General features: G+C 47.9%; 1 protein-coding gene across 1 annotated transcript in view; it reads left to right on the forward strand.

The window, feature by feature from the left end:
• TYMS (thymidylate synthetase) overlaps positions 1–24,467 on the forward strand; it is a 64,939-nt gene that overhangs the window by 24,649 nt on the left and 15,823 nt on the right. The window contains exons 4-5 of the mRNA XM_078687451.1: positions 5,661–5,762; positions 10,031–10,206. Of these exons, the coding sequence (XP_078543577.1) occupies positions 5,661–5,762; positions 10,031–10,206 (278 nt within the window). The remainder of the gene's footprint in view (positions 1–5,660; positions 5,763–10,030; positions 10,207–24,467) is intronic.

Genomic DNA, 24,467 nt, shown 5'->3' on the forward strand with positions numbered 1-24,467 from the left:
TGCAATGCGAGGCAGTGGTTCAGATATGGTGGTCCTATGTTGTGGAGAGCTTTGTAGGCATGTGTGAGGAGCTTGAAGGTGATTCTCTTGTTGACTTGGAGCTAGTGGAGTTGTCGGAGGTGTTGCACCATGTGGCTTTGGCAAGAGATGTCGAGGACCAGTCTGGCAGCTGCATTTTAACGTTTTGTAATTTCTTGAGCTGTTTCTGGGTGACGCCGGCATAGTGTGTGTTGCTGTAGTAGAGTCTGCTGGTGATGAGTGCTTGGGTGACCGTCTTTCTGGATTCTGCGGGGATCCCTCTGAATGTCTTTCGAAGCAGGCAGAGTGTGTAGAAGCAGGCTAAGGAAACTGTGTTGATTTGGCAGTTCATTGAGAGCGAAGGTGGAATGGAGTGTACTACCACTGTATTTGCTGAACCTAGAAGCTTGCTCGAGCCACATGCCTGGCTCTGGCTCCTTTCCCTCTTGAACCCTCGAGCCCTAAACGAGCATTGTGTGACCCTCCATCCACTGGGATCTCCAACCCTTCCTTCTCCGCACGACTCTGAGAGCTGGGTTGCTGCCTCACACCAGCAGCACAATGGTCATGTGCGCACACTATTTTCCTTTTGTCTCAAATATTTCTTATATGTTATTGCGACAGACAGATGCGGGATACATTTCCTTCAAATGGAAAAATAGTGGACATCTTCAGTTGCTTCTAGGTGCCAAATTTGGAACCGGAGAACCAAGCAAGTCTGGGTGTCTGCTAGATATCCTGTGATTCTGGCCAACCCACTTAATCTCCAGGGGCTGGGGAAAAACAACAGAAACAATTCCGTAACTGGTGGTCATGTAAAGCACTCCAGTACCTTCGGGTTGAGTTTGCATTCTTTGTAGGTAGACTTCAACATGTCTGTCTAGAGCAGTGAAACCAGACCTCTGATTCCATTCACACCAAGTCTTCTTTTCCCCCGCCCCCCCCCCCCCCCGGGAATCCAGCCTCTACTTTGCTCGCTCCTGACCTGCCATGCCAAGTAGGTTTAGGTCTCATGCACCGGCTCTTAGATCCCAGACAGACCCTTGGTTTTGCCTGTCCTGTTTATTTATTGCCTCGTCCACCTCTATGAGCAGAGTATTGCGGTCCAGCTGAAGGCAGGGATTTGAAAAAGAAGCTGCGTTAGAAACACATAAGGAACGCTAACTATGCAAGAGAAACACAGGTGAAGCATTAGAAGCATCACCTTTTTATATGCATCTGAAATGCCAGTAAGAAATCCAGTGGAGGTTTCTTGCGTCTAGACCAGTGAAGATGCTGCAGGAACACTCCGTTCTATTGATGGTATTAGAATATGATGGAGTCCCGCAGGACCCCTCACTTTCAAGTGTTTCCTGAGAATAAGTCCAACTCCGCAAGCTACCAATGAGTTTCTTAAATACAACGACATCCAACCTGCAATTACACACGTATCTAACGGGTGGCACTGTTGGGCATCACCTTTTATTTCTCTACTGCGCAGCCAAGCCACAGAGGTAGGAAGACCTCTTGGACTTTAATGTCCGCCTTTGTTCAACACATTGAAGTAAAAAAAAGAGAGAGAATGAGTAAGTATAAAGGTAAGTGCAGTTCTTTAGGGATGTGGAAAGGAGCAATGATGCCTCTCGTTTTCAGGTTGGTTCACTGTATAATTTTGACACGGATTTAGACACGGATTTACTTTTCCAAGGAACAGCCTGAAATACTATGGAGCCTGTACACAAAGGTGTTTTGGAGTACGTAAAGTGGCATTCTTGTATATACTCTTACATGCTTCACAAAAAACGGATAGGGTCCAAGGGAAATTTAGTTACCTGCAAGGATTCAGTCCCCAAACAATTTCTCAAAACACAGCAAAGAAATCCTTGGGTCTGAGCCACCACAGAAAACCGACAGAGGCACTAAAGATTAACCCACAACACCTGTGGGGAAATCTTTCAGGACGAAATCCCTCACCCACTAAAGATGGCATGCTTAATCAGATTGGATTCCCCTCTTGGCAGGAATGCCTAATTCCGCCATGGGCTACAACTCAATCTCTGAGAGGAAGGAGCTCTGGGATGTTTTTTTCCTACTCTGTTAAGGATATACTAAATCATGCAGATGAGAGGCGCTAGGATAGGTTAGGGTGAGGGCGCAGCGCAACAAAAAGTATCAAACTGTGTAGGTAGTGATGTTAAAACTAGCTACCGGGAGCGAAGGAGTTTCCTTTATTATCTCGTCCCGCTGCTGGGGTTAAAACAGTGCTCCTGCAATATGAATTTAGAACTACATGTGTCGGACTAAAACGGGTCTACATGTTTCAGGCAGAAAGACCCAAATGGTGTTAAGGCTTTCGTCAGGACCTAGGCAATTGCTACTGCGAAATTAGTGAGTGGAGATAAAAAGAAAGTGAAATACAAAACCAGTAATCCTGCTGTTTTCAGTTAAGATTTACTGGTCGTATCTGTAGGATAAAAATAAACAAGGGGAAAAGCAATAGATTAGTGACTCTGAATATGTTTGTGAGTACATGGGGAGAAGAATGTGGGACACTCTTATCCCCACGTATGCAATGCGTCTGGCATGTGTAATAACTGTAAAGTTCTTACCCGTGGTGTATGGATAAAAGGCCTCACCTCAACCTGGCAACAGCTCAGTGAAGGGGGCACCGCTTTGAAACAAAGGATGTGGCAGTGTCAATTATATCGATAATTTTGTTGACACTACTCCTTACAAACAGTTTTTTTTATTTAAGAAACCGAACGCAGAGATACCAAGTTTATGAAAGCGCTTATGGGTCAGAAGCAGAAAGTCTGGTAAAGTTAATTCACCCAGATCCGTTGGCATAGGCTCTAGGGAGTGTGCATTATACTTAGCAAATCCCTTGTACTGTCTAGGAAGGTTTGAAAAAAAGGTTAAAAAATGGTTCAGACTAAGGGCGGTGAACCATTGTGCCCAAATATGTTCGCATTGTTTCTACTACGAGTTAAGGTAGGTAATGGATTGCTGTGCGTTCACAACAACCAACTGTGCTCTGCCTTCAGGTTAGTGTACCTCTTGTAGAGCTTGTACAGATGTACACTGTAATGGACTGTCCAATACGCAGTCTCAACAGGTGCGAGCCTTGCCTTACTTCGACCAAAAACAGGGAACATACGGTCGCAAGCGCTTAATTGCATCCAGTCGCCGTAAGAAGTAACATTTGATGGTACAGCAATATCCCATATCCTGGGGCCTGTGTATCGGAGGCGCTGCCTCCTGCGCGTGAAGAAGCCCTAGTGCTCGTTCAGTTTCTAATATGCAGTCATTGATAGGACAAGAAAACATTGGGTTCTGGTGAGCTAATGCCATAGGAACCCTGTGTCTAATCACTTGCAATAAACACGCGGTAGTGTTATTAAACAGGAAGCCCCTGTCAAATCACTTGAAAAAATCAAGCTGTAGTATTGTTAAGCTGAGTACTATGTTCAATGGCTGTGGGGTCTAAAAACATATGACCGGATTTGGACGATCTGGTGTCAAAACACAACCAGTGTCACCTGGCTAGTGGTTGGGACTACAAAGCAACGTTCAGCGGGAGTCCACTTAACCCAGTGCACGAACACCTCCAACCTGGGTGCCAATGTCTTGTAATTCTTTCACACAGCTGGTGTTAAACGCCAACTGGGTGCTAGTTGTTCTCAGGAGTGAGAACTACACTTCAGTTGCACGCCGGTTAATCAGACGCATAACAAGATTCACATCACCAACTTAACGTTATAAGCTGATCTGACAATATCGTGTATAGGTTGTTTGTGCCAAACGTCGAGGCTCGATAAAGATTTCTGCCTTTGAATTCGACCGAACATAGTGCCACATACCCTGGGCATTCGCATTGTAGCCTGCTTGAGAGGTTCCCAAACTACATATCCTGATTGGATGCGCACCAATGGAGCAACGTTACGCTCCTGAGCACGTATGCGCCAGTTGGTTGTTGTGAACGCATGGCAGCCTATTACCTACCTTAACTCGTAGTAGAAACAATGCGAGCATATTTGGGCACAATGGTTCACCGCCCTTAGTTTGAACCAGTTTCTGTAACCCTTTTTTCGAACCTTTCTAGACGGTACTAGTGATTTGCTAAGTATAATACACCCTCCCTAGACCCTATGCCAACGGATCTGGGTGAATACTTAACTTTACTAGACTCTCCGCTTCTGACCCATAAGCTCTTTCATAAACTTGGTATCTCCGTGTTCTGTTTTTAAATACTGTTTGTAAGGAGCATTATCAACTCAATTATCGATAGGTTTGACGCTGCCACATCCTTTGTTTCAGAGCGCTGCCCCCTTCCCTGAGCTGTCGCCAGGTTGAGGTAAGGCCTTTTATCCGTACACCACTGGTAAAAGAACTTTACAGTTATTACACATGACAGACGCATTGCATATGTGGGGATAAGGTTGTCCCATATTCTTTTCATCATGTATTCACAAACTCGTTCAGTCTTTTATCTATTGGTTTCCCTCATTTTTTGTCTTTATCTAATGGGTACGACCAGTAAATCTAAACTGAAAACAGCATGATTACTGGTTTTGTATTTCACTCTCTTTATCACCACTCACTAATTTCGGAGTAGTAATATCCTAGGTCCTGACGAAAGCCTTGACACCATCTGGGTCTTTCTGGCTGAAACATGTAGACCGGTTTTCGTCCAACACATGCAGTTCTAAATTCATATTGCAGGAGCACTGTATTTTAACCCTAGCAGCGGGAACAAGGTAATAAAGGCAACTCCTTCGCTCCGGGTAGCTAGTTTTAATATCACTACCTACGGTTTGATACTTTTTGTTGCGCTGCGCCCTCACCCTAACCTATCCTAGCCACTCTCATCTGCAGGATTTAGTATATCGTTAAGAGTAGGAAAAAACATCCCTGAGCTCCTTCCTCTCCGAGTGGGAGTTGTAGCCCTTGGCGCGGAACTAGGCGTTCCCGCCAAGAGGAGAATTCCAGATGATTAAGCATGCCACCTTTGGTGTGTGAGGGATTTCATCCTGAAAGGGATTCCCGCACAGGCTTTTTGTGTTAACCTTTAGTGCCTCTGTCTATTTGCTGCGGTACCCCAGACCCAAGGATTTCTTTGCTGTGTTTTGTATACTCTTACATGCCCTTGTGAAATAGCCCCAGAGCATATGAAAGGGGGTTATACATATACAATTAAAACAAGTGGAGCGGACTCTGCACGCTTCACTTCTACTAGTGGGTAGTAGAACGTTTTGGGGCTGATTTTCAAAGGCATGTATAACTTTCCGAACTCATAAAGGCTTTAGTTTCCAGTGTGTTTTTTTTTTTCTTTGTAGCTTACTTTAATTTCAGGATCGAAAAAATAAGATATAAATATTGATTCTGCATGTGCTGATGTTTGTATTCATCTTTAGTGAGCATTCCGGTCCAGATGAATTTATTTTCCTGTGATGCTGCATGCATGTAAGCGGCTTGCCCTTATTAGTGGTTCATGTGTAGATGGGTGTTACCACAGAAATACAAGGGCTTAGAAGAAGGCAATTTGTGTTCTACCTGCGTTTGCCTCCTTACCCTTCAGAATTGATGTCGCGAAGTAAAGCCGCATATCCAGCATGCTTTAAATGCCCCTTGTAACCTTATACTTTTCTGCAATTTTTCCTCAGATTATACAGGCCAGGGAGTCGACCAGCTACAGGATGTAATTGACACGATCAAGACCAACCCAGATAGCCGACGGATCCTCATGTGTGCCTGGAATCCTAAAGGTAGCTCCGTCTGTGGAAGAAAAATCACTTCCTTGTCGCTCCCTGTACAGCTTTTTCTATTATAAATTATATATAATCATTCAACAGAGCATTGCGGCTGTAGTATAGCTGCACATATATGTTGCTTCCCACTCATGTGATGAGTGCAGGCCTCATTTCTGGAGATTGAGGGAAGGGATGTTTTGCATGTCTGTTTTTAGAAGGAGAGAGTCAGATTTGTGTTGTGGGGGGGGGGGGGTATTTCCGGTTGAAGCTATCAGATGCAGGGTTTTAAAAACATTTTTTTAAATATTTAGTTATTTTTTTATTCATGTGTGTTGTACATTGTGCGACAATTTGGATGAGTAATGTAGTTTACAATAGCTTGTATGGTAGTACAATGGGTGGTGTTTCACTAGATAGCCGGGCTTAACAAACGTAGATTTAGAGTGCTGCACATCTAACCGGATGCAGATTAATGAAATTAGGCATGAGTGATATCTCTCTGAATACATTGAGTGTTATATAGTATTTTAGCTGAATTAAAAAATTACTTTGTTCTCTGCACCCCTACCCTTCCTCCACCCCTGGGTTCTCACTACAATTCTCATCACCCTCCTTACTGCACCTCTGGGCTCACTTTGTGCTTCTTCTATTTCTCACCTCTGAACTTCTCTTCCTCTTTGTGTTCTGCCTCGCCTCCCCTCTGTTCTGGTGTCGTCCTACTCCTGAAAACCCTTAATTTCTCTCCCCACTGCACCTTTGCTCATAAGCTTGTCACCATGTCTCTAATGCATGGTAGGAATTCTGATCTACATTCCGCAACTCACCCGGGCCACCACTTCTCAATTCCCCACAGGCATTCAAGCGATGGAATGATTGGTTGGCCACAGGGGGGTCTGGTCTGAAATTTTCAAATACTCTAGCCCAGAGCCTTCTGAAGTCTTGCATACTGTTAGAACTTTATCTCCAGTGTGATATAACTGAACTGGACATGAACAGCTTTTAAATTGCTTCTTCTCCCTCACATTAAGGATCTTCACAAATAGCATGAGTATTATTCAGTTCTTTAAAATGTTGTCTTGCTGTCAGCTCCCCCAAAGGAGCAATTTGCTGATACACTGATTTGTAGGTCTCAGTGAGACCTGTTGTCTACAATCAGTGGGCTACCGTCAGCTCATATGCTAAGCATTTGTTCACTTTAGTGTTTATCTTGTTCCTTCGTTACCGTTTGTCCATGGCTTGCATACGTCATGCCTCTTTTTGTTTGTCCCTCCCCTAGAGCATGGACCAAGTAATTGTGTTCGTCCACTACTCCAGCTTTTGGAGCTACTTTTTTTTTTTATTTGAGTTTGTGTTCCATAGGAGTGCTTATATTTTCTTTCGCTTCGTCCCTCCCACAGCCATCCCTTTTGCTTGAACCAGGTCTCTGCATCAGATTTGAGCTGAGGTTCACTTGTGGTCTTACAGGGTCTAGAGTTACAACCCCAGGCACACGAGCATCACATAATTTGTGTTTTCTCTTTCTCTCTACGCAGTCCAGGAACATCTGGCATTCCAGTGCAACTTCTCCCCTACCCCCATATCCTGGAGCAAACGGTTCTTGCTCGCCGCTGGGAGAATGGGGTGTTTGGCTCAGGCGGTTCATCTTCTCACAAAGGCTACCCAATCTGATGCTGCTTGCACCCATGACCCTCCCACTTCCCCCAATGCTTCAGATAACCTCTCATGCCGCCAATACTCCCTAATGGCTGAAAGGCGGGTTAGCTGCGTTATGAGAAGAAGCCCCTCGCTTATGGTGTGCCAAGGGTGGATGGATAATCTTTTTTTGATGTGCAGACTGTTTGCTGCTTCCTCAACGAGGGGCTGCATGGGTCTCAAGGCAAGAGTGCTGGAGCAGGCAGTCTCCTATAGCGGCACTCAAGTACTCTGTCATGCCACTGATTGCTGAGCATTGGCATTATCTCGCCCTACCTGCCTTTTGTTCTGGGCAGACGGAAATTGGAGGGGGTACATCATCTTCAAAAAATGCACCAAGCGTGTGCGGCCCTGGGTTCTTGCTGCCTGGTTTGCTGCTGTTAGCTATCTTGCTTTGTAAATCATGTTGGGATGCTATCTTTACTTTAAACCACTCACCCTGGCAATGATGTACAATGCGCATGGAGAAACTCAGGCACCAGTTTCGTGTTTTGCCCTTTGCACTTCATGCATAATCGGGGCCACATTTTGATTAACACCATGCAGCTGTGGTGCTAAAAAAAGCTTTAAAACGGTTTCAGTTACAATTATCGGTATGTGCGCTCTATGAAATAAGAGCAGTTAAGTTTCCATGTTTTGACGACACTGGTCCCTGATCTTGTGTTTTCTGCTTTTGCACTTTTGTATAGTGCGAAAATGAGATGAAGGAGCGCATGACACTAGTACCAGTTCCATGGCACAGGGTCACAGTCTGTTTTTAGGCACAGGGACATTGTGTGATTTGGCCAGAATAAGGGAATGTTTTTCGGATCCATCCTCATGCCCGTATTCTTCCGCAGACTGGGTCATGCCGAGGCCTGAAGATTTGGCAAGCATATCCGCTTACTTAAGGTACTCTGGGCAGATTATTAGAGGCGCAGTGCGGCTAGAGGTAGACGTCAAGCATTTGCAAGGCAATCGGTCTCAAATTTGCGAGAGTTTAAGCTATTGGCATTGTAAATGACTATCTTTTATTTATCAGTTTCGAAAATTATCACAAATGGCATTGTAACTTACAATGCCAATACTTCAAACTCTTTTAAATGAAAAGAAGCAGCCGCCATTCTTTCTGGCTGCTTGGGCAGTGAAAGTGCGTGTGGCGTGCTGAATGTTGCAGGAACTATGTTGTGACTACAGTAGGACAAACTCATTTACGAAAAAAGTGCTCATAGACTTAAGACATACAGACCTCATGGAAGGTTACAAATGAAGACAAGGCAGTACTAAAGAGGGTCTAGCAAACCTATTAACGAATCAAAAGCCAGCATTTACAAAGGACAATTCCACAAGCCAATGAGAAGATATGGGTGGAGCTTCAATTCCATACTCTAATTCAGCATGCTGCCCAGGCTCGAACTAAAAAGGTGATGTATAAATAAGAGTTTTGGATGACCATAAATGCAACCTTCTACTAAGCATGACTGAAGTTTTTGTATTTTTAACAGTGTGCTCATTATGTTACACACAACGTCTAATGACTGCAATTTGCATGCTGAATGAGGGCTTCAATTAGCCAGAGTTTCCGTTACACATAACTTGCACCATATTTGAGGTGAGTAAAGTATGCATACACAACCGACCCGACTCGGTGGGGGGCTCCTGAATATTAGACAAAAAGGGCTTTATTGTAGCTGTCTCCCACCTAAAATGACTCTGCTTCAATAGATGTCAATTGGTAAACTACATACACAATTTTTTTCTATTTATTTAGATCTACCACTTTTCACTTTTAAAATGTCGCGCTGTATGAATAGGATAAAGGTGGATAAGATTGGTTTTAATGCACCGAAGCAAGTTGGCTGCATCATATCGCTATTTTCTATGTCTTTCAGCCATGTTGAACTGCAGCCGTGCTGCTATCTAACATGGCTAAAAGACCTTGACATTGTCAATAGCTCTGGCATTGCTGCGACCTGATGGCTTTGCCAAGGCTTGTTCTCTTGCTCGGTTAGCGGGAAGTACTCGGGGGCCACTGGCTCTTCTTAGGGCTCCCCTTACTAGGTGGACTCTGAGGAGGAAGACTCAACGATATTAACCTTTAACTGTTAGTTTCTTCATCTGCAAGGCCAAGATAAGTCTATGCTATAGCGAGCAGGTGTTCAATATTTCGAAACAGAAGTGTTTTCCATATACTACCAGGAGACCAAAGTAATTCAGATTGATTCAGATATCATTTGGAAGACTACTGGTGCTTCTTTGTCGGCATGAAGTGCACAGACTATAATTTTAGTTTCCGGAAGTTGAAATTTGAACTTCAGATATGGGCTTCATAGTTTGATTTCCTGAAGATCGCAGTACTACAAATTCTCACCCGTTGTGGAATTTTGTTGGCTCAGCCATTCAGAAGCTTGGTTTGTTGTAATTTACTAAAGATGTCTAGATTACTCTGAGCATTCTTAATCTGAGTAGCCTGCTTTGTTACAGGTTGAATGAAAGATACAGTATTTGTAAGTTGCAGATTGTTTAACTGCAACTGAAATAGCTTGGTTCTGTTGGAAAATTGCTGTCATTGTTAACCTGTTGACTGATCTTCCTTTTACTGCTCTGCCTAGATATTCCCCTTATGGCCCTGCCCCCTTGCCATGCCCTCTGCCAGTTTTACGTGTTGAATGGTGAGTTATCGTGCCAGCTGTACCAGAGATCAGGAGACATGGGACTGGGAGTGCCTTTCAACATTGCCAGTTATGCACTGCTCACGTATATGGTTGCCCACGTAACCAGCCTGAAGGTATGCTATTGGTGTTTTTTCCAACTTCCTTATTAATTGCAGTTTTAGGGAAAGGCGTTTAAATGTAGGTTTTATCATATATGTTTTCTTATAAAGAAGTTTTGCTCACGAGTTGGGGCAAATACAGCATCCCAGTTTTTGAAATATCTGCTACTTCAGTGTGATTTAGCACTTACTTCGAAATCGGAGCGTCTTCTGTTATCTCCTCTAACTCTAAATGAGGCCTTGCATGATGAGAAAACACTTTAAGCACAGCCATCCCCAAACTGCCAGACACCCTCATATCTAACATTACCAGTGTTGTACAGTTTTTCTCAGATTTCAGGAATACAGTACTCCACATTATTCGTGGGAGGTGGCCTACCCGCTTTCTACCCAAACGTGGTTCACCTTCCCCAGTGGCCTATAGGAGCATGCCTTTGACACTTAAGCAAGCAATGGTGACGCAATTACTGGGGAGGGAAAAAAAGAAATCCTATCCATACCAATCAAATTGAGCAAACATCAGACCCTTCTCCAAACTCGCTTACCTCACCAAACTGATGGAATAGATGGATATTTACCAATGTCCAAACTATAAAGTAAATACGTTTTGACCTCTGTGGGATCATGTTTGTCAAACATGTTATACAGACTTAAAAGTAGAATCTCAACTATGTGACCCACGCTCTAAGATCAATGTGAATTTGGTTTGGACACTGATTTTTTTTAACTTTAAAAAAAAAAAAAAAGAATTTATGGATCAGTCTTAGGCTTTTGACACATAATCCACCAGACTGTTTTCTTTTGCAGAGTCCATAGTACTAGTGTTAAATATTTGGCGTGGACTAGATCAGTTTGTTCTCATCGGATAACTCACAGGTTATGTTTGTCAGGGTTCAAGTTGTCACCAGTACTACTACCTACAAGAGTTGATTCCAAAGCACTCTATTTTAAACCCCACGTCCGCCACCCACCTGCCAAACCCCTTTAACAATTCGTACGGCCTCCAAGTTGGAGCCAGAATCCAGCAATCCAAATCGTGTTGGCACTGCATAACATCGGACAGGTGGGTCCTGCAAATTGGTGGGAAAGGGGTGCGCTCTACCATTCCTGACCACTGCATCGGCCTCAGAACTACAGACAGGGGGCCATCTGGCTGTCTTACAGCAGGAAGTGCATTGAGAGGGTTCCTGCATTGGAAGTGTGTTGTGGTTGTTACTCACTACTTTCTGGTGCCAAAGGAGAACTTGATGCCTCTTTCCAAATTTAAACTTGGGCACTCGCAATGCTTTCCTCCGGAAGGCCAATTCAAGATGCTCACCCTGGCACATGACTTGCCTACACTCAACCCTAGAGACTGGATGGTAACATTGGACCTGCAGGATGCTTATTTTTACATCTCCATTCTGCAGGGGCTATCTGTGGTTCATGGTGGGACTGGAGTATTTTCAGTTCACTGTCCTCCACTTTGTTCTCACCAGCACTAATCCGGTGTTCATGAAAGTGATGGCACATCATAAGAGGACAGGGATCCCAGTTTTCCCCCAACTCCGACTGCCGAAGGCGGGCTCACCCCAGGCAGTTGTCACCCACCTCCATATAAAGGCGAACCTCCTGACCGCATTGGGGTTCACTATCAGTGTACCAAAGTCACATCTGATACCTTCTCGGACACTCCTTTCATCAGTCATTCTGCACAAGGTCTGACTTCATGCCTTAATCCCAGAAGACCTTCAGTCTATAGCCTGAGCTTTAGCCTCTGTCCTGGATTTCAATGAGGTTAACTCTGAGGTTGCTGGGACTGATGGCCTCCAGCATCTTGCAGGTGAAGTATGCCACGTGGCATATGCAAGCTCTGCAGTTGGATCTGAAGTCTTAGTGGGCACAATATCAAGGGGACCTCTCCGATCATGCATGAATCTTGGAGGAGATTGCAAAAGACTTGTAGGCTTGATTGCTCGACCGCAATTAGCTCATTGGCAGACAGCTCTCTCTAACCTAACCAGAGCGAAGAGTGGTAACGGATACATCGCTTCTGTACTGGGGTGGCCACCTAGGACAGGTGGAGATCAGAAGCCTGTAGTCTCTGCTAGAGGACTGGCTCCACATCAGCCTTTAGGAGTTGAGCCATTTGCTTGGCGGTGAAAGCCTTCCAGCCTTCCATCAAGTGAAGCTGGTGCAGGTGCTCATAGACATAACCAACGCCATGTGGTCCTGCAACAAACAAGGCGGAGACAGTGCACCTCTGAAAATGGCTAGACCATCAAGGGATTTTACTGGTGGTGAACCATCTGGTGGGATTTTTGACTCGCAGTGAAAACAAACTCCCCTATTTACGCCTCCACTTTCTTTTCTCATTCCCTTTTTGTTTTTCTTTTTCTCTCTTTCTCCTTGTGTCCTCTCTTTTTCTCTCCCTCAGTTATACTGCAGTGGGATCTTAACCTGGTCCTCTAGATGTGCACTGCTTTTTGTGACTTTTCACCCTGAAGACATTGTTTCCAGTTGCCATAACATCGACATGGGGGTGAGCGAGCTCCAAGCTCTGTGTTAACCTGCAGTATACCACCACTGTCCCACACAGACCAGTTCAGCAGACTCCTCTTTTCTTCCAAATGTTTACGCTGTTCCACGTCGGTCAAACCCTTACCGTACCAGCTTTCTATGCTTCGCCTCACTCCACTGAAGAGAAGAGCTACTATTGTGTAGACCCCAAAAGACTGCTGAGCTTTTACATCTATCGTACCAGGGAACACGGAGTGGACAATCAGCTCTTTGTGGGGTTCACAGGAGCGGAAATAGTGAAAGCAGTGCAGAAACGGACTATCGCTCGCTGGATCGTACTCTGTATTAAGCTATTCTATGCACTAGCCTAGAAGTAGTCTTCAGAATCGTTGATTCCACCAGAGCTAAGGCTGGTACCACAGTGCTGGCATGCAGAGTCCCTGTTCTAGATGTTTGTCAGGCAGCTTCTTGGGCGTCCCTCCATATGTTCATGAAGCACTATGTCTGAACGGCCACGTTCGCCGAACAGGACATTTTGCCTGCTTGTTCCTACTAGACCTTATGGTTTGAGCCGATTCACGACCCACTTACAAATAGGCATGATGTGGTATCTACCTCAAAAGGTGAGGATACTTTGTGGTAGAAGTCTCTTATCAGAAGAACAAGGTATTTACATTTGTGAACGTTCTTTCTGGTAGAGACTCCTAACTCCTCACAGACTCTCTCTTCCTCCCCGTTCTGTGAATTGAACTCTATCTATTAAAATGATCCCAAGTCTAGGAATTTGCACACTGATTAACACCAATTTGAATGTGTGACTGCGTCTGGGGCCACATACAGCCTTGAAAGCAACTGATGTTGGCCCACAGGAGTGACGCCTACATTGGTCACGCACATTTGAAAGAGACAATTCGTTATGGATTCCTCATCTTAGAATTACCCCCCGGCGTCCAACTGCATCCGGAGAATATTTTCTTCAAAAGTATCCCTGCGCATCGGTAGGTGGCATCGGTCGACTCCGCTTTCATCGTTTGGGCGTGGTGATCGCCGGAATGACGTTGCGGTATCTACTGAGACTGGTCCCCAGCGCGCTGACGTCTGTTTGTTTGTTTTTGTTTGTTTTTTTTCTCACGCCAGCCAGCGCAGATCTGGAGAGAGCGGGGCTTCAAGTCTCTTATTGACACTTATTGTCAACATCTTTTCAAGTCGTCTGACTCCTGGTGCACAGGGATGTCGCCTCGACGGACCGGCTTCAAGCCTTGTGGCTACTGCCACAAGCTGATGCCTGTGCCGGACTCTCTTCTCTTGTTCCTATGTTGTCTGGCGCGCAACCGTGATCCGAATTCGTGCTCCGACTGTCGGACCATGGCCCGAAGTCTTTGCAGTAGTGGTCCCGAAAGCTTCTGGAGGCCCGGCAGTTTGCTCCATGCCGCTCAAGATCCATGTCGAGAGGGAGGTCGCGGAGCCATTATCACCACTCCTTGCCCAAGTCCTTTTCGGGTAAGTCAAAGCGCAAAAAGAATTAGTTGCGGACAATAGTCGCCCGGCTCCTCCTGCGGAGCCTTTGGGTTGCTCTTAGCCTCCCTCCCTTTCCGGGAGCCGGAGCGACCCAACTTCGTAGCTTTTACGAAGCCCTCCACTCCATCTTTGGGCTGCCTGACTCTGCTGGCGTGCCTTCGGGCCCTGCAGACTCAGCTGGGGGTTCTAGGCCCTCGGTGCCGGTGGCTTCAGTGCTGCAGGGCCCCAGGGATCCAGGCCTGGATCCGAATCTGCGCCGGTCGACCATATGACACCTCCGGCGCTGAATCTATTGTTGACACCTCCGCCCCCTCAGATGCCAGTTGTGTCCCCAACCGATGTCGACTCCACCCTTCCCCTCGATGTGAACACGAGCCGACCGACGTCTGGACCTGCGCCAACCGGTACCTTTGTAGCCCAGTTCTCACCTGCTGTTCCCGATCGCCCTGAATGGTTACCAGAGGAGGTTGAGGAGGACTGGGAGGGGTCTGTGGACCATCTGGCAGACCAGTTTGAAGAACCAGACTGGAGAGGTGTTTGGTGAGGCCAGTGGTCTGGGTACCTGTACAGAACTTGGCATGCTATCTTCCTCCCTCCTGTGGCTACGGAGGAGGTTGCATCATACGCAGTGGTGTTGTGTAGGGCGGCTGAGGCCTTAAACCTTGAGATTCCTATAGTGGCGGTCATAACTAACCTTCTGACTGAGGTGCTTCAACCGGCAGCGGCCTCTTCGGATGCACCTGCTGCCGTTCAATGGGGCCCTCACAGACATCCTTTTAGGCACTTGGTCCAAGCCTATCGGAGGGGCTCCTGTGGCTAGGATGATTGCCTGACGCCACTGCCCGGCCCAGGGCGACCCCATTTTCCTCTCCCAATACCCCACCCCGGGAGCTTAGTGGTCCTATCCTTGACTTCCAAGGGGGCATTCCCCAACACTCCATCTGATAGGGAATCTAAGAAGCTGGACCATCTTGGGAAGAAAATGTTTTCTTCCTCCAGCTTAGGACTGGGGGTCGGGGTAACACCGCATGTCTCTTGGACTATTACTCCCATTCTGTGTGGGACACAGTCGCGCAGGTGCTGCCACAGTTCCCGGAGGAGGCCCTGGCCGTGCTTCCCATGTTCCCCCCCGTGCAGTTGCTGAAGGGAGAGACACAGCGAAGTTCGCCATACGATGTGGGCTGGACACTGCCGACTCGCTGGTCAGGACAATTTCAACATCAGTAGCCCTGAGACGCTACGCCTGCTAAGGTCCACCGGCTTTTCGAGTGATGTCCAAGCTACACTTTTGGACATGCCCGTTGATGGCTGTCACCTGTTTGGCGACAAAGCAGACAACACACTTGAACGCTTTAAGGACTCCAGGGCTATGGCCATGTCCTTGGGCCTCACTTCTACCTCTCGCCCCGCACAGTCTGCTCTTCGTATCTTTTGTGGCCACGGAAGGGGTGCCCCACCACGTTCGTCCAGCGCCATAGGCTTGCGCAAGCTGTTCAGCCTCTGCGCGTCTAGGAATTTTGGACCCACAGTCGTGGGGCCAGCGGGCTGGCCAGTCCACCAGTGCCCCCTCTTTAGCGGCCTTCAAGCCCTCCTAGTCTGACCTATCAGGGCCACTAGTCGCCAGTGGGCGGCAGGATTTGCCATCACCTCCCCCACTGTCTCAACATCATGTCGGAGAGGTGGGTTTTGCAGGTAATCTGAAGGGGCTGCTCCCTCCCCTTCGAGACTACCTCTCCATCTATGCCATCTCAATTCCATCGCATGTTGAAGGATTACTTGGCACTTTTCCATCAGGAAGTTACGGCTCTTGGTCAAGGGAGCAATCGAGCGAGTTCCTGCCCCAGAAGTAGGTCGTGGTGGTTGTTCCCTCTACTTTCTGGTGCCCAAGAAGGACAAAGGTCTGCGTCCTATCTTGGATTTCAGGAAGGAGTTCAAAATGTTGACATTGGCTCAGGTCCTTTCTGCCTTCGATCCTGGAGACTGGATGATAGCGTTTGATTTGCAGGATGCTTATTTTCACATCCCCGTCCTGACGGGCCACCTACGGTTCACGGTAGACCACGAGCACTTTCAGTTTACCATGCTCCCCTTTCGACTTACCAGCGCCCCTCGCGTGTTCACGAAGATGATGGCAGTGGTCACAGCTCATCTGCACAGATTAGGGGTTCTAGTCTTCCCCCTATCTCGACGACTGGCCGACTGGCTGTTAAAGGTGGGGTCGCCTCAGGCTGTCGTCTCCCACCTCCAGACTACGGCCGATCTCCTGCATTTGCTGGGTTCACCATCAATGTGCCGAAGTCGCACCGGATTCTCCCTCAAGCTCCTTTTCATCGGAGCGGTTCTAGACACCGCACAGTTTTGGGCTTTCTTCCCAAGCAGCAAGTCTGGGATATTCGGGCTCTGATTCCTATATCCAGGGTTTCAGTCAGACTGACCCTGAGGCTACTGATCCTCATGGCCTCCTGCATCCTGCTGGTGGACTATGCTAGGTGGCATATACAGGCTCTGCAGCGGGACTTAAAGTTCCAGTGGGCACACTATCGGGGGAATCTTTCAGATTGCACCCAGATCTCGGAGGGCACTGCACACCAATTACAGCGGTGGCTAACGAACCAGGATTGGGTCAACAGCAGGTCCCTCTCCCTTCCCCAGCCAGAGTTAATAGTGGTGACGGATGCATCCCTTCTGGGGTGAGGCAGCCACATGGGAGAGGCGGAGATTAGAGGCCTCTGGTCTCCAGCGGAGTCCGTGCTCCACATCAACCTTCTGGAGCTTCAGGCGATCGGTCTTGCACAGAAGGTATTCCTTCCTTCTGTCAAAGCGTGAGTAGTGCAGGTCTTCACGACAACACCACCGCCATGTAGTACTACAACAAACCGGGCTGGGTGCGGCCGTAGACCCTATGTCAGGAGGCACTTAGTCTCTGGAAGTGGCTGGAACATCAGGGCTTGTCCCTGGTGGTTCCACTCCTGGCAGGTTCTCTGAACACCAGGGCGGACCAACTCAGCTGCCGGTGCATGCTGGATCACAAATTGCATCTTCACTCAGAGGTGGTGCAAGGTCTCTTTCAGCAGTGGGGAGAGCCTTGGTTAGATCTATTCGTCACCGAAGAGAACATACAATGTCCGCAGTTCTGCACGTTGGAATTTGTAAGGCGGCACTCGCTAGGCAATGCTTTTCGTCGCAAGTGGAGTTGCTGTCTTCTATAAGCCTTTCCGGCTATACAACTTCTGCCCATACTACTGAAGATCAAGCATGAATGGGCCCTAGTCATTCTTATGGCACCGGACTGTGTAAGGAGAGTCTGGTATCCTGAGCTCCTGCACATTGCCATCGATCCTCCGATCAGACTGCCTCTTTGGCAGGATCTTTTGTCGGAGCAGCAGGGGGCGGTCATCCACCTAATACTGTCCAGCCTCCACCTCTTTGCGTGGAGATTGAGCGGCCACAGTTGACCGCTTTCAACCTTCCTCCTGAAGTAATATTAACTTGGCAGCCAGGTGTACCTCTACCAAAAGAGTATACACCTTTAGATGGAACAAAGGCTGTGGATCCCCTTTCCGCCGCCCCTTTCAGAGTTTCTCTTATTCATTCTTTCTTTGGCCCAGCAGGGCTCTGCTCTGAGCACTATAAAAAGCTATCTTTTGGCCATTTGGGCCTTTGTACGGCTTCTTGATCAGCCTTCTCTTTTCAAGTCCTCTATTGTAAATCGCTTCCTTAAGGGCATTACTCGCTTGTTTCCTCAGATCCTTTTTGTAATGCCCCAGTGGAACTTGAACCTGGTTCTGACCTACCTTATGTGCGCTCCTTTCGAGCTGCTACGTAACTGTCCTCGCTCATACTTCTGACTCTTAAAACTGCCTTTTTGGTTGCCATCACCTCTGCTCTCAGGGTGAGTGAGCTTCAGGCTCTTTCTTCAAACATCCTTTCCTGGCTGTTCATCCGGACAAAGTTGTCCTTTGCACTAGGCTTTCTTTCCTTCCCAAAGTGGTTACCTCTTTCCATATAGGACAGACCACCACTTTGCCCACCTTCTTCACACCCGACATCCTTCTAAAGAGGAGGAGAGGCTCCGCCATTTCGGATCAAACACGTGCGCTTTTGTTGTATCTGGATCGCACAAAGCAATTCCGGGCAGATGACCAACTCTTTGTTGGCTATTTGGGTGCCAAGAAAGGTCAGGCCGTGCAAAAGCGGACCATCTCTCGATGGACCGTCCTTTGTATCAAAATCTGTTATTCCTTGGCGAAGAAGGATTTTCCAATGGGGCTGCGCGCCCACTCCACCAGGGTGATGGCAGCCACTACTGCTTTGGGACGTGGAGTCTCCCTTCATGACATCTGTCAGGCAGCAACGTGGGCTTCATTGCACACGTTCACCAAACATTACTGCCTGGACCACCAAGTCTGGAGAGACTGCTTCATGGCTGTTCAGATCTCCAGGGCTTTCTAGTGTAAACTTAGTTTGCAGACCCACCTCTGGGGTTGGTATTGCTGGGGTATCTATTCTAAGGTGAGGAATCCATAACTAATTGTCTTTCAGATGAACAAGTTACTTATCTTTGGTAACAATATATCTGTAAGGCCTATATTAGTTATGGATATCCCACCGCCCCACTCATCCTCCCTGATCTGAGAACCGACTTTAGGGTAAGGGACTCTCTTTCAGGACCCTAGTTTTTGTGCACCAGGGATCAGTGTCTTGCATGGCTCTGCGCTTCTGGCATGGAATGTTGTGTAAAGAATTACGTCATCGCGCAGGGGTGACGTCCAAGTAGATACTGCAACATCATTCTGGCGATCATGCCAACGACCAAGGTGGAGTCAACCAACGTCACCTACAGACGCCCAGGAGTACTGCTGAAGAACAAATCCACCAGATCTAGTTTGACGCCTGGGGGGTAATTCTAAGGTGAGGAATCCATAACTAATGTCTCTTACCGGGGGTAAGTAACTTGTTTGTCATTTCCGAACGGCATCAGCAAGGAGGCACATGCAGAGGTATTGCTCATAGTTTCCGGATCTAGTCTGACGCCTGGGGAAGTATTCAAAAGGTAAGGAGTCTGCTGTCAGAGAGCCTCTACCAGAAAGAACGGTTCGAGGCATGTGGGCTGCTAAATTCATATCTATTGCATAGATCGCCGCCTAGTGTTGGGTCCGGATGATTGCACATTGTTGTCCTGGAAGAGTCTTCGAAGTATCACGAGATAGGTGGCTCCTCCCCTGGACTACAGTGCGCATGGGCATCGACTCCATCCCCAGATTGTTTTTTTCCGCCATTGGGTTCGGATGTGATTTCGACGTCTCCTTGTCGGAATCGATAAACGTATTTCTTTAAGGCCAAAAGGCCTTCGTTACCCCGTCGGTATTGTTCGCGTCCGGGCTCGTGTTCCATCTGACTCTTCGAGTCGGACTTCTGTGGAGTCGATAACTCTTCGGACAACAAGGCCCTGTCGTCGCAGCAAGACCCCGACGATACTACGATGGAACGGAGTCCGTTCAAGTTCTGCCCCGTGTGTGGTTCCAAGTACCCACACATCGACGTGCATCCAGTCTGTAACAAATGCCTCTCGCCGGAACACGACGAGGCCAGCTGTATGGCCTGTTCGAAGTTCAGGTCGAAGAAGACGCTCAAGCTTCGGCGCACCTCGAGGCCCAGCGAGAGGCTCCGGCACCCGATGACATCTTCGATGAGCCCGAGGCAGAAGGCACAAGCCATCATCTGCAGATTTCACCACCGTCGATGGAGGTCGAGGCCGATCCCGGAGAACCCGTCGAGGGCCAGGACCTTGAATACGTCGGAGGTAGGGGACGACGAAGAAGTTTATGGGGCCGCGGAAGATAGCTCTGAGGAAGAGCTATGCCCCGAAAGTTACATGACTCTGGCTCAGGTCACGGGATCGCCATTCGGCCTTACCCACGACCCTGCACCGCTATCCCCGGCCCCGCCTTCTGGCCCGGCCACGGACTCAACAGCGGAGACTCCATTGCACGTATCGAAACCGAAACCTTCGGATTCGACCACATCCAAGATGGCCGACGTACCATCTAAAACTAAACCGAAACCTTCGGATTCGACAACACCAAAGATGGCCGCCGTACCATCTAAACTGCCGACGGCTGCTACGTCATCGACTCCGGCGCCCTCCAGCACTGAGAAGTCAAAGAAGACTGTCGAGCCAACATCGAAGAAGGCTGTCGAGCCTACAAAGCCACAAAAGGTGGCCAAGGACCCATCCTCACAAAAGGTCGTCCAGCACGTGTCTAGCACAGTTACTCCGGTGAAGTCCACTAAGACTGTTCAAAGTCCTTCGGACGCGACTGCAGCGCCGCCAGGCACACTCCCGATCGAGGCACAGTCCACAAAGGGACACGACCCGAGGCCCAGAGGCCCTACGCATCGGCACAAAGACGCCGGATCGAAAGCAACGCCATCGGCGCATAAGCCTGCAAAGGAGGCACGGACCATTGGAGCCGAAGATGCGTCTGCGGACACCTCGTCGACACCGAGGGCCTCCGATAGTGACGGACATGGGGCATCAGTTACCAAACCCTCCGCTTCCTTCACTAAGCAGGTCACTGACTCCTTCGGACGCGACTGCAGCGCCGCCAGGCACACGCCCGATCGAGGCACAGTCCACAAAGGGACACGACCCGAGGCCCAGAGGCCCTACGCATCGGCACAAAGACGCCGGATCGAAAGCAACGCCATCGGCGCATAAGCCTGCAAAGGAGGCACGGACCATTGGAGCCGAAGATGCGTCTGCGGACACCTCGTCGACACCGAGGGCCTCCGATAGTGACGGACATGGGGCATCAGTTACCAAACCCTCTGCTTCCTTCACTAAGCAGGTCACTGACTCCCTCAAACGTATTCGGGAAAAGACTTTGACGTCCACCACTCACACGCCGTCTGCTCCGAAACTGGTTGACACACCTGCGAAGCCTTCAAGCAAGCTTCTCTACACACTGCCGCCCAAGGTGGCACCGAAGGCATTTGCACCAAGATCGGTGCCAAAGACCACTGAACCGTCAGAACCTTCAACGCTAGGTGACCGGTTGGATCGACGTCAAGCTTCAGAGGAACAATCTGAGCATTACATCGATGCCGACACTGGGAAATTGACGCTCTATAAGCGAAAGATCACTTCCCAGCCATTAGAATCCTATGTCATTCCACTACAGAAAAAAAGGACGGAACAGGACATTCCTGCCCTTGTTCTACCTCTTCAGCCTCCACCAAGAAGGAGCCCATCACCTTCCCCCACCCAGTCAGGGGGTGAGGAAGATTACCACGATGACCAGTACAATTTCCCAGCTGACAATGACCCTGATGTACAACAGGACTCATATGACGACACTGGTGACCAGGGCGGCCATCAGGTGGTACAAGACCCACAAGTTTTTGGTGCACGTATTTATTTATTTATTCAAAGTTTTATATAGCACGAACAAGATCCTTACAGATATCAGAGCGCTTCACAGAGACAGAGGTAGGGGCAACAGGAATGAACAAGATAATGGGAGCAGCATAATAATCACTAACATAGTAGGATAACCATAATGTACAGAAACATATCAAAATACAATCAGGTAAACAAGTAATATAAGACGGCAGAAGTCATTGCTCCCACTACAGAAGGGTTGAGGTAAAGCCTTGGATGTGTGGATGGCCTATACCAATTTCTTAGGCTAGAGAAAGCACTGGGTGGGGGCATCGGGAGGGTGAGACAATACACCAAAGTGTAACATATATTGGTCGGTAGTAAGAGAGTAGCGTAGCAGTGACACCATAAAGTAGGAGTATAGTGCCAAAGAACAAGGTGATCAGTGATACAGAGCGATGCAGAGTCTCAGATCCAGTATCTATAAAGTTCAGGAGATCTTGGCCAGAAGGATGGTTTTCACCTCTTTCTTGAAGAGTGCAGTGGAGGAGATGAGCCTGGTTTCCGGAGGGAGCGCATTCCAGATCCTGGGTGCCATTCCTGAGAAGGAGCGCTTGTATGTTTTTTCTTTCCGGAATCTACGAGGTTTCAGGAGTAGATTTTTTGTACTACGATTGGATCTCGACCCTCCAGATATAGACAACTTTTGCGCGAGGTAGTTGGGTGCCTTGTGGTGCACGGCCGAGTGTGTAATTACTGCAATTTTTAGCTGTATTCTGGCTTCAAAAGGCAGCCATTTTAGAGATTTTAAGTCTGGGGATATATGAGAGTGTTTTTTTGAGCCGGTAATGAGTCTCGCGGCAGCGTTCAGGGAGGCTCTTAGGGGTGCTGTTGTGGATAGCGGGAGTCCGCTGAGGGCCACAATTCCGTAGTCTATGCGAGGGATGACTAAAGCTTGTACAGCAGTTTGGAAGTCTTTGGCAGGGAGGAAGGGTTTAAGTTTCCTCAGTGTGTTGATTTGAAAATTAGCCCCTTTTGTGGCTTTGCTAACGTGCTGTTGCATGTTGAGCTTGGCGTCGACTGTGATGCCTAGGGATTTCGCTGAGTCCACGATGGTAGGTTGGACATTGGGTGCTGTTAGGTTATTGAGCCAAGTTTGGGTGGTGGAAGTTTTCGCCGGGGGTGAGATGAGTAGGAACTCAGTTTTCAGCGCATTTAGTTTGAGGTGATTATCGGCCAACCAAGATTGAGTGTTGCTAAGTGTGGAATTCAGAAGTTTGATATCTTCCGGAGATTGTAGTTTTAGGTAAAGTTGTGTGTCATCGGCGTACATATGGAATTGAACATTGGATGCTTGGAGCAAGGTGGGGAGCGGTTCCATGACGAGGTTGAACAGTGTGGGGGAGAGGGAAGATCCTTGTGGAACACCTAGATCTGCAGGCACCGGTTTAGACAGCACATTGTCGATCTTGAACTTCTGCGACCGGTTGTGAAGGAAGGAAGAAAACCATTTGAGAACAGTTCCCGATAGACCCATTCTAGTGCTTAGCAGCTCCAATAAGTTCTCATGTTTGACCGTGTCAAATGCTGAAGAGAGGTCAAGAAGGATGAGGAGGCAGGACTCATTGCGGTCAAGGATTTGGAGGGCGTCATCAATTATGTGTGTCATAGCTGTTTCCGTGCTATGTTTCGCTCGGAAGCCTGATTGGTGAGGGTTGAGGAGGTCAAATTGGTCAATGTGTTTTGTTGGAGTTGGACACATTTCTCCAGCAGTTTGGCCAGGGTGGGGATATTGGTGATAGGCCGGTAATTGTTCAGGTCAGACGGGTCAGCTGTGGGTTTCTTGAGTATAGGTGTGACTTGCCCCACCTTGAGGGAGTCTGGGATGAGACCTTGTTGAAGGGAGCTGTTGATGATTTTGGTCCAAAGAGGGAGGAGCAAGGGGATGAAGTCTTTTACTGCATTAGCAGGTAGGGGGTCTGTGAGGTGATTAGAGGGCTTCAAGGTGCAGAGTAGTTTGTGTATTGCTTCTTCCGAGTAGGTGTCGAAGTACAGCCAGGATGTCTTGTTTTTAGGTTGAATGTTGGACATTTTGGTGTGGTTGGGGAATCGGCTTAAATCCATGACGAGGTCATTTCTTATGTTGTCGGTCTTTAGCTTAAAGAAAGCAGAGAAGGCTTCACAGTGTGGGGTGTCACTTGTTGTGCTGTTTGATTGTAAGGGTTGTGTCTTTGTTTGAGTCTTGATTAGTTCAAACAGTTTTCTTGGCCTGTTTTTTGCTTGGTCCAGCTGGCGGCTAAAGAAGTCTGACTTTGTGCGCTTTATTTTCCTAAAGTAGGCATTTCTCTTGTTTTTAAGCGTTTTTAGGTGCAGTGATGAGGGGTCAGATCTCCAGGTACGCTCTGCCATTCGCATAGTACGCCTGTCGTCATTGAGTCTGCCATCATACCAGGGGTTAGAAATTTTGTTGGAGACTCTTCAGTTGCAATGGAGCGACTTCATTGACTATTGATTTCATAGAGTCAAGGTAGTGGTCAGTCAGTGATTGAACATCCGAGACACCTGAAGGGGGAAGGAGGAGACTGCCGATGTGGGGAGGCAGGGTAGTGGGGTTAAGATTCTTCATGTCCCTTTTCCAGGTTTTGTATTTGGTGGGTTGAACCGGGTTAGGTTTAACTTTTTCGTTAATAAAGAAGGTGATAATGTGGTGATCTGACCAGTCGCAGGGTTGGATCGCCTCCAGTTGGGTAGAGTCCTCTTTGGCGATGATGAGATCGAGTATCGCGCCTTTGTCGTGTGTTGGACTATCGCATATTTGGGTGAGGTCAAGCGCATTAAGGAAAGTTTTGAGACTATTCACCTCTGTGTCTTTCTG

The sequence above is a fragment of the Lissotriton helveticus genome, chromosome 4_1, assembly GCF_964261635.1.
Source record: "Lissotriton helveticus chromosome 4_1, aLisHel1.1, whole genome shotgun sequence".
NCBI classification, from domain to species: Eukaryota; Metazoa; Chordata; class Amphibia; order Caudata; family Salamandridae; genus Lissotriton; species Lissotriton helveticus.